The following is an 11,209-nucleotide window of genomic DNA, read 5'->3' on the forward strand; positions in this document are numbered from 1 at the left end:
GCTTATTATCAGTTTCAACATTTCTATCCAAACGCGTAAATGCTTATTTTAAAAATCAATTTCAGCACTACAAACTTATCAACTATTTACAATTAGCTAATCCAAAGCGGCTCTAATTCCATAAAGCTACAACAAATAGTGCTAGCTCGCCTAGCATGGACAAGTTATCGATTCTCCAAACTCAATATAAGCTGTAGACAACTTGATAATTGTAGACTGGCTAATGATTCAAAAACAAGCAACTATGAGAGTGAAAAAAATAATAAATGGTCATTTTCTTTTCCGCAATTCTCTCTACATGAACTCCTCATGACAAGAAAGTATATTATCCCAAAATTCACAGATAAATTCAAGTATACATATCCCCTTCGCTTCTCAAAGCAAGAATACATATCCCCTTCGCTTCTCAAAGAATAAGCAATAAACAATATCTTAATATGGTAAGATTAGTGTCTGTCCCTCACAAACCGGGGGTTGGGTAAAACAATATACTAGACTTCCTAAAGGATAGAAGCCTATATATCAGATGTACTTTGGGTTTACTTATGTCAGAAAAGAATCCTCACAATTTCAGCAGCTCCGCAGTCTACATATACTTTCTGATTAAGGAATGAAAACCCGAAGAACCCCAGACAGATGAATTGACAAAACCCAACTGTCATGAAGCAATGGCTTCAATCAGGAAGCAAGGGATTCAACAAGTATGCCACTATAAACGTCTTCTGCACTTCTCAGTCACGTTAAATCACACTCCTGAACAAATGGCTCCTGCAAAACACATCACAGGTTACATCAAGGAGTCCAACAAATTGGTCCATGAAAAGAAACTTCATTCCACTTCCCCTGCTCCAACGAACTCAAACATCAACTTTCAGCTAGCTAAACAGTATATTTCATAGGAGATCATGGTGTAATCTGTCCAAGAATATACTGGTATAAACAGAGAGATATAGAGAAACCTGATGACCAAGACGAGCAGCAGAACTTCCTGTCATCTACATGTTTGACATCGGCACCGATAAACCAGGACCCAACACTGACATCATCATGTGCATAAGTACGGAGTAGGGATCTGCAATTAAAACCAGGCCTTACAATTCGATGAACGGGTCATCCACGCTCCATAGTGCCGAATGCAATGGTATGAGAACTCACCTATTTATTGAAATGTATCTAGCCAACGCTTGGGATATTACAAACAGCTCTGTGGAAGCATGACGGAAGTACCTACAAGAAAGAAGCAGAAAAGAAATTTGCCATTTCAGTAATCTTCTCATAATAGATAAATAATTTCCCAACTTACAAATACTAGGAAAGTTTGAAACAGATAAAAGTACACTGGTAAAGAGGGGGAAAAAAGAACTTCAGATTTGCGCAAAAACAATTATGGTACTTGAAAGTTGGCTTCAGCTCCAGGAAATACCATGATTAAGGTCCTGAAGCTAGGTTTTATGCATGTGTTCCCTCCCAAACCCCAAAAGAAAAAGAGTGTGTGTGTGTGTGTGTGTGACACACACACTTTCTTTTGGGGTTTGGGAGGGAAGTATGCATGGAGGCTTCAGATGTCCTGAGAAAATGCACAACCACTGAATTATGTTGATTTGAAAATTTTGGCCTCGCAAGCAAATCAAGTAACTTCCCCAGACCCCACGGTGTGGGATATTACTGGGTATATTGTTGTTGTTGTAAGCAAATCAAGTAACTGGAAAGTCAATTTCTGCAGTCTAGCTTCAAGGGAAACATACAGCAGAGCAGGAGCAGTTCTAATAATAAACAAAAAGGATATCAACCCTTTTCCAGTTATACTGATAGTCCTCTCATATGAGGAGTACAGCAAATAAATTAGAACTAGTGTAACACAGAGACGAGTGAATGCACTTCCTTAAGGGCAGCAGAAACTTACGTTTTCCCATCTCCAAATTTCCACCAATCTGGTTCATACCATTTCTGGCCCCTGTCAAAATCAAGTAAGATTGATCGTATTCATAAAAGATGATCTCAAGCACCTTTATGCAACTGTTTCAGTTCAGAAGAATATTACCAATAGGCTGAGTTGTTCAATGACACTTACTTCTCAGAGAAAACTTCGCCTGATTTCATGCACCCAATATATACACGAGGGGCACTCAAATATGACGCAAGTGTATTTCCCAAGGAATCTGCACCATATTCGCACTTTATTGAAGCTTATATTAACTTGTTGACAGACGTTAAGAACAAGTATTTGCATAAGAATTATATTTTTTTTTTTTGATGAAAAAGAAATTCTAGCAAGTTCTTTAGGTGGTCTTAGTAGTTAGCTTATAGTGCTTGCTGATCATTGTTCATACCAAGGTTTACAAAGACATTGTCATTGACTTTGGCATAGAAGTCAGCAGTCCAACTGTCTGCTGCATGTGCAAAAAATAGCTTTGTTTTCATTGGGAGTTCCTCGGGAGCCTCGACATGATTTTCCTGTCCAGAAAAATGCTATTGTCAGCTAAACACCACTATGCCTGACTGCATTTCTCAAGCTGGGAAGACTATTTGGAGCTTAACCACAAAATTTTGCGTTTCAGACTTGTCAAAAAAGTATTTGGGTTTTATAGGAAATAAAGTTGCTGCTCACGTTATCCGTGCTGGTCATTGAACTATTCGTAATTGAAACGAACAATTAAATCAAGGGAAGATGAACGCATCTCGAGAAAACATCTTTGATACTGCCAAGTATACAATAAGAAAACACATATTTCACTCATTGGCTGGGAACCAATAACTGCCCCCATTACCAAGCACGAGGAAAATGAACTTACTGATTAAAAACAGAATGTACTGGTTTAACAACTCACAAGAATAAAAAAATCATTAGTTTGACTGTTTTCACTGTCAATGCTCCTGTCCAAGCTGTCTCCACGATTAGCACTGCAAATTGAGTGCAAACGAATGAACAAATTTGTGCATACTCACAACAAAAGAGGTAATAACCATAAAGGAAATACCTTCTGCCAATGACAAAACGTGCAACAATGCCCTTCTCTTCCTCCATTTTTTTCAGAGCTGCACCTGAATGTATAACATTATTGTGATAAGAAATACTTCGAGCAGATATGCAGATTCTAAACCTATAGGACCATGACATCAAGAATCTCACATGGAATTTCCAATAAATAACTTTCAAGTCAAACTGGAAGTGTTGGAATTATAAGTTCCCTACTCTGGAAAAAATTGTTTCTCCGTCATGAATTCAGTATCCCACCTTTTCTTTCTAAGTCGTCCAAATATAGTTTCCATGTTACTAAAAGAGAAGTTCTACCTTGTTATATGATTAAACCAAAAAATTATATTGACAGGGGCGTAGTTATCCACTTCTCAATACAATGTTCTTCAACTATATTCTTGAAATTTTGGAAAGCTACTAGGGACTACAACAAGCTCTCTCCACCCACTTCTCTCCTTTGGAAGGATTAAACAAATGCCCATTTTCATGTATCCTCTTACTAATCATGCCAAGACAAATTGTGGCATTTCATTTCTGGTGGAGGGGTAGAAAAAAACACAGTATGAGAATTCAGAACATCATGATCTATGTGAAGATTGAGCAAGAAATTAGCAAGATACGTAATAAAAACTGATACTCTACCAGTTGACATCCATGCCTTCCTTATAGCGTCTCTCTCGTTCTTGCGCCCAAATCTTGTGAAAATTCCTATTACTATTACTGGACCCTTTTCATTAGTTCTCTTCATATCTGATGATTGTTTGGAGACAAATCCTTCCTGTCTAGCAGCTGCCAGTTCCATCTCTAGGGCAGATAGTTTCTTCCTTTGCTCCCTAATAACCAAACATTCTTAATTAAACTAGTACACAATTTGTCAAATGCTACATCTATTAACACCAACAGAGAGGAGAAGACTTTGGAACCTGCATTCTATGATCTTTAATGTGTCATCCACAGATATTGCAGAGTGTCCCTGGAAATTAAGCAGAAATATTAATTTTCACATAAAGCGCAAAAATCAAAATTGAGCATTTGCTCAAGAATGGACGTCAACTGATGCTAGTAGAAGAGCATTTACTGAATTCATTGCAACCCAGAGAATACGACTGCATATCTATCGCTAGATATTACTGCCTAAAATGCCAAACCAAATCACACCAGAAAAGCTCTTTCTTTGAATTTTACATAAGTTGAACACTAATCACATAGGCAGTTGGACAGTAATGATCTTTTCTTCACAAGCCTCCCAGTGATCTGCTAACTAACACGTGCCAGACAAACTATTCTTATGCAACCAAATTGAGATTACAGCTCAAAGTTTACATCACAATCGAGGATCTGCTCAAGAATGGATGTAAACTGTTACTAGTAAGACATTTACTGTATTCATCGTCCAGAGTGGAAGTCTGCACATCAGTTGCTATATATATTACTGCCTAAAATTCCAAACCTAATGAAAGCAAGGAGGTGTTTTCTTTGAACTTTACATGTTGAACACCATCACATTGGACAATAATGATTTTTCACTACAAGCTTCCAAGTGATCTACCAAATGACACTTATTCCAGACAGGTTCTTCTTATGTTACAAACTCGAGGCTGGATGAGACAATAGGGCAGTTGGTGCAATCACAACTACTATAATCAATTTGAACCATATGAATTATTTTTTTCTTCAGAAATAGATATCCATACTAAGTATGCACTCAATGCTACAAAGTAATAGCGTGTGTTTAGTAATTAAGATCCTGGATCCGCCAAGTGGATCCTAATTAAAGAGCCATTACATTGACAAAGTACAATCGACAATCGACATAACTCACATCAGTCCAACATAACACTAAATCCAAAAAATTAAAATCACTCCATGTCCAATAAAAAAATACTAAGAAATTATTAAAAAATGAAGTAAAGATTAAACATACCTGACCGGTTATTCTATCGAGCTCTTTTGTTAAGTAAACCCTGTTTTGTGCGTCTTGCCATAACCTGTAGCATTAACAACAATGTTAAATCAGTGCACTCAAAAAACATTATAGCGAGAAAATTGCCGGTGAAGTCAGGAAACTCACCGGCCGGCGACATAGAAGGAAGCCATGGTAGCGAACATGGCAAGCATGAGGGATGAAATTGGGGATCGCGCCCCCATTCCTGAGAACCGGGCATTGGATCCCCGGCTCTGCATTTTCCTTCTCAAATCTCAAACCCGGCAAAAGAGTTTACAAATCTGGACAATCCAACCGAACAGTAATGGAGTCCAACTGGTTCATTTACATTGACTCAGTGAGTCATGTTGTAGCTGAGGTTTCACGTGGCGTCTAAGGAAAGTTTTCAGTTCGGGTCTATGTTCATTTCAGAGCCAAGGGGGCGGTTATGTTCCGTTTGGTAGGCGGGTCACATTAGGACTACATTTATCTCATATTAATTCCGTTTTAATTTATATGAATCTATTTTCTTTTTGGTTCGTTCAAAAAAAAAATGATCTAAGAAACTTTTATAACCATACAAATTGGGCCCCTTTTTAAATTGTTTAAGACCACAAATTTTAATTTTTTTTATTTTTTCTTAAACTTTGTGCCTAATCAAACAAATTCACATAAATGAATTAGAACGGGAGGGAGTACTTTTTTTAAAATAGTTTTTCTGGGTGGAAAGCTCCATTATACTACCTGCTTTCTTGAATTTTCTCAAGATCACTAGAATTGAAAGAAATTTCACTGAAGTATTTTGAAAATATTGCCTCATTTCACTCGTTTAGACAAAAGAAAAAGGAGCTTTTTTTAAACAACAAATATAATATAAGTCTCAGTTCCAAGTAAATTAAGTAAATTTTTTCCTAATATTGGGAAAATGTTGCATTGAGCAAAAAAAAGTACTCATACTATTTCTTTTTGAAAAAACAAAAAATGAGAAAAGTAATTACTTGAATGTGTAAATCAAGAACCTCAATTCTTCTCAATCTTTGACATGTACACAAAATCGTGCTATAAAATCAAGGTGTACTTATTATTTAAGCTAACTATAAAATTAAGTAGGCGTTTGACCATAAGTTTTGGAAGTTTTTTTTTTTCAAAAAAAATTCAAATATGTATTTGCTTATAGAATTACTTTAGTTTTTGGAAGTTTTTGAAAACCAAAACTTCAAATCCCAAATATAGCGTAAGGCCTCTTTTTGGGCCAAATCATGAGCATTTAAGATTTTTTGGTTAAAAAACAAAAAGAAAATTAAACATGTCAAAACTTGTCCCAAAATTCATATAACATATTTTTAATTTCAAATCAAACTTCACTCAAATCAAATTTCTCAAAAAATATTTGGTAATCTATGTCCAAACAGGTCATAATTCTCTTAAATATCAAGGCCCCCCAATTAAGCTTCGATACTTGAAGCCACTGGCAAGAATTCTTGTCAATCTTCGACATTACACAAAATCGTGGCTGATATGCAATGAAATTGTGAAGTCGTCACTTTTGTCACATCGGATAAATTGAGACATTACATGTTATAATTTATTATTTAAACCGCTTTCAACTTTTTATAGCTCGAGACTCGAGTAAGTGAAAATGAGCTGCTCATATATATGCTTTATTCTGTTATGTAAAGCTTAATTTGAGTTAACTTATATCATATTCTACCTAAAATTATATGGAAATTAAAGATGAACTACTTCAAAAATTCAAGCCTTTGGAATAATAATATTAAGAAAGACTAAACAAGAGGGTGTTTGGATTGGTTTTAAACTAGTCAAACTAGCTTTTAAGCTCTTTATAACTTTTTTTTAGTGCTTGACAATATCAAAAAAATGCTTGAAACGAATTAAAAAAATACTTAAAATAAGTTAAAGTCATAAGCTAAACAATTCAACTTATGACTTTTTAGCTTTTTTCTGCTATTTTTTGTATTCCTTATAGTTTGTTCGTAATTTCAACATTACCCTCAATTAATATTACCTAATTTACTTTTTTCTTCTTCTTTCTTCTCCAATCAGGGGCGGGTTTACATGGACCTAAGCGGTGTCACGACACACCGCTTCATCGAATTTTTTTAATATATATATATATAACACAAAAATACAACCCAAATTCACAAAAGTGACACCATTTGAAACAAAGGGGCTCACTAGTCCGACAGTTATTAACTTCAGGTTGTATTAGCAGAGGCGAAGCCAAGATTTGAACCTTATGGGTTCGGGATTGTAATTCGTTCAAGTTACTGGGTTCTAAATTAATAAGTTTTACATATCCAATAAATTTTTTAAGACAAATACATGATTTGAACAAAAGCTATTGGGTTCGGCCGAACCCGCATCCCGTACTCTGCCTCCGCCCATAAGTTTTGACTCTTTCACATAATTTAAAACCTTACGGGCCGCTAATAATTTAAAACCTTGAATTGTAATAATATATTTGAATTGTGTTTTGTTAATATGATTTGAGTTGTCTTTTTATAATTCGATATATATTATAATAATTTATTCATTTGTTTACTTTTTTATATGTTGATACTGTTGGGTTTAAGCTTGGTTAGCTTAAAATAAAGAGTGAATGGGAAATGGAGGAAAAATAAAATATTTGAATTTTCCTCCTTGTCAAAGGGATATTGTCCCATATTGGAGAAAGAAAAGACTTTTGATGGGTATATATGCAATTGCTTTTCTTCTAGCTCTTAAAGAGTTAAGAAGAAGGCAAGCCTAGCGTCATCGTCGTCGTTGCTCGCTCGGCTTGGCTCGGCTTCGGCTTCGGCTATGGTCAAAGATTGATTGATTAATCTTTTTGGACAAAATTTCTTTAATTATTTAATAAAAAATATTAATTAAATTAGCTGAATATCCAATCTGAACCGGATCCGTGCGCGACCCGATTCACTTTCTTCCCGAATTTTTATTTAAATTTTCCTCCCGCTTTTAAGTGATTGTTCTGAAAAGTTGTAGACTTTCAGAAACAATACTTCCATTGGCTATAAATTCGTTTGATTCCTCAGATTTTTCCTTACGAATTTTCTGAACTTCAAGACTTCTTCTTCTTCTGCACAAATCTATTTCAGTGTGATTTACCATCGTTGAGTGGTTCGCTGACACCGTAGTTTTTGGTACCAATACACCGGTGAGTTAAATCGGTCTATCCTGGGAGGATAATATTCCAGCAGCTCGGGTACTTGAGGGAAATAATTTTCTTAAGGACACACTGTATATTCAGTGGGCTCGATTTATTCCGAAATTAATTTTTCCAGATATTATTTCGACTTCCAGTTGCTGCTAACTTTCTGTTTCTGTTTACTGTTTCAAAAAGATTACCGTTTCGTTATTTATTATAGTAATACAGATACCTAACAATCTTAAGGAAATTATTTTTTATTTGTTATCTGTATTCTCTTTTTTTTTTGGAGATTAAAACCTGTGCGATTTTCTACTCCTTCTGAATTTTTCTATTCTGATTTGAAGATATAAAAATTTCATCGGAGTATTAAAATTCAGAAACGATTTGAAGAACATAAAAACTTCATCGTTTTCTGTGAAACAATATGTAAAAACTTTGGTTTTTATTTATTAAAACGTACTGTTTATCGTTAATTACAATACTGTTTATTGTTTTATTTTTTGCCATTAATTGAACTTTTCTGTTGTTGACAGTGACAAATGACAATTGATAATCCTTCTGCGACTGTTGCGGCAACGACGATAGCCTCGTCAAGCCGAACTGTTGTTCCACCGGCCGAGAAACCGGGAAAATTTTCTGGAGCCAACTTCAAAGGATGACATCAAAGGATGTTCTTCTGGCTTACCACACTTGGTATACAGAAATTCACTAGTGAAGAACCTCCAGTTCCTACGGCGGACATGCCGGACAACGAGAAATTTATGATCGTTGAGGCGTGGAAGCATGCAGATTTTCTTTGCAAAGGCTATATCGTAAGTGCTTTGGAGGATGACTTGTACAATGTCTACAGTGCTATGAATACTTCGAAAGAATTATGGGACGCACTTGAGAAGAAGTACAAGACTGTAGATGCATGGTTGAAGAAGTTTGTGGTTGCCAAGTTTCTAGACTATAAAATGATAGACAGCAAAAACGTTGGAACCCAAGTTCAAGAACTTCAACTTATTTTTCGCGACCTTATTGCTGAAGGTATAGTCATGAATGAAGCATTTCAAGTGGCTGCAATGATTGAAAAATGCCTCCTTCGTGGAGAGATTTCAAAAATTATCTTAAGCACAAACGCAAAGAAATGAAGTTGGAAGATCTTGTGATTCGTCTCAAGATTGAGGAAGACAACAAAACAGCCGAGAAGAAGTCTCGTGGAAATTCAAAGATTATGGGAGCTAATATCGTTTAAGAGACTGCTCCAAAAAGTAAGAAGAGGAAGAGGTCTTCTCGATAGACTAAGGAGCAGAACAAAAAGAAATTCAAGGGCAACTGCAACAATTGTGAAAAAGCTGGTCACAAAGCCCCTGATTGTCTGTCACGACCCAAAATCCCACCACAGGCGTCGTGATAACACTTAGTCTCTAAGACTAGGTAACCAATTACAATTACAATTCAAGCTATTTTTTTAAAATATATAATTTAATACACGTGTCGAAACCAATATCGAAAATAATTATAACACCTTCCCAAGACTCGTAATACTGAGTCACGAACTCTAACTGAATACATGCAATGAATCTCAAAGATCGAATATACAATACTGTTCGAATAAGAGTTGATAGTACAATAAAATAGAAAGACTCCAAGGGACTGCAACAACCAAACAACTCTATCTTGAATCCTTGCGATTAACACACTAACTCTGCCCGAGTCCGATATCTCCAATACCTGGATCTGCATAAAAATGTACAGAAGTATAGTATGAGTACACCACAGTCGGTACCCAGTAAGTATCAAGACTAACCTCGGTGGAGTAGTGACGAGGTACAGTGAAGACACTCACTAGTCAAATAACTTGTGCAATATAGTATACAAAAATAATAGAAAATAACTAGCAATGATAACAACAAAATCAACCAGTGATATAACAGCAAGGCAACAAGAACATCATAATTATTGCTCAGACGAATAAGGAACACAAGTACAACTAATTAAACATGTCCTTCAAATATAAATCTTTCACATATAATTCTTTCGAATAAATACCTTCCGAATATAATTCTTTGAAATAATATTTTGAATATAATTCTTTCAAATAAAAGTCACCTTGTGATACCTCATTTCAAAATTATAAACATACGGGTCTCAGCCCACTTCTATATTTTCACGGCATCTCGTGTCCATATTTCTATCACAACTGCACGGATAATTCACGTGCCAATAATATCAATGTATATAAGATCCACATGATCAATTTATTTCCACTAAAGTGAGTTTACAATTTTTAAATCAAGTAAGAAATCAACAAAGAAATAAATTTATTTTAGAAATTATTTGGGTGAAGAAAATAATATTTCACTTAAATTAAAGCATCAGATAAACTACTGACTTGGATGTAAAACTATTTAATTTAAAATATAATAATAATTTTTTTTATTTAAATCAACCCAATCATCAAAAATCAGTAAGAAAAAAACACAAATATACTTCTTCAGAGTCTCGTGCTAAAAAGCCAAAGCCAACACAATATAACTAGGAGCACAAAATACATAATAATAAAGTCAACTATTACATCACGGAAGAAGACAAGAATTTACATATTAAATGAAACAAAATCACCCAAGACAAGAACATAAATAAAGAAATATCAACAGGGCACTCCCGAGGTACCGTCTCGTAGTCCCAAATCATAAATAAATTCACAATATCTCATTTCCTAATATCACCGTGGGAGCCTTCACATTTTAGTTTTTAAAGAAATCATTTTTTCCGAAACAACATCCCGCGTTTTAGCCACCCTTATCACACCGCATGACTTCTAGTAGTTCCTCTACTAGGCACGCATTTCAAGCCACCCTTATCTCACCGCATGCGTTTCAACACCCTGGCCTTATATCACCGTATGCATATCAATATCACAATATTTCACAAATCGCACCTCAAGTGTCCAAATATCACACCATAATACAACTAGCACCTCAAATGCTCACATATCACAACATATCACAAATTGTACATCAAGTGCTCAAATATATAACATATCACAAATTGCACATCAAGTGCTCAAATATTACAACATATCACAAATTGCACATCAAGTGCTCAAATATTATAACATATCAACAATTGCACATCAAGTGCTCAAATA

The 11,209-nt window shown here is 35.2% G+C and overlaps 1 protein-coding gene across 1 annotated transcript; it reads right to left on the reverse strand.

The window, feature by feature from the left end:
• Positions 1 to 260: 260 nt before the first annotated feature.
• On the reverse strand, positions 261 to 5,356 carry LOC107832579 (hydroxyproline O-galactosyltransferase HPGT1). The gene is made up of 12 exons (XM_016660438.2): positions 5,049 to 5,356; positions 4,902 to 4,965; positions 3,901 to 3,950; positions 3,620 to 3,810; positions 2,979 to 3,042; positions 2,829 to 2,901; positions 2,331 to 2,454; positions 2,072 to 2,159; positions 1,904 to 1,954; positions 1,156 to 1,227; positions 960 to 1,072; positions 261 to 768 (listed from the first exon to the last, which is right to left on the reverse strand). The coding sequence occupies exons 1-12, from the start codon at positions 5,159 to 5,161 to the stop codon at positions 746 to 748; spliced, it is 1,026 nt and encodes a 341-aa protein (XP_016515924.1). The 5' UTR covers positions 5,162 to 5,356; the 3' UTR covers positions 261 to 745.
• Between the last annotated feature and the right edge of the window lie 5,853 nt (positions 5,357 to 11,209).

This window comes from Nicotiana tabacum, chromosome 4 (genome assembly GCF_000715075.1).
Source record: "Nicotiana tabacum cultivar K326 chromosome 4, ASM71507v2, whole genome shotgun sequence".
Taxonomy (NCBI): domain Eukaryota; kingdom Viridiplantae; phylum Streptophyta; class Magnoliopsida; order Solanales; family Solanaceae; genus Nicotiana; species Nicotiana tabacum.

Excerpts from the sequence above, each read along its gene's own strand:
- LOC107832579 (XM_016660438.2), bottom strand. The coding sequence starts at position 5,161 with ATGCAGAGCCGGGGATCCAATGCCCGGTTCTCAGGAATGGGGGCGCGA. Across the intron at positions 3,811-3,900 it reads TTAAAGATCATAGAATGCAG|GGAGCAAAGGAAGAAACTAT; the intron begins GTTCCAAAGTCT and ends TTTGGTTATTAG. Across the intron at positions 2,160-2,330 it reads CAATGTCTTTGTAAACCTTG|ATTCCTTGGGAAATACACTT; the intron begins GTATGAACAATG and ends AATATGGTGCAG.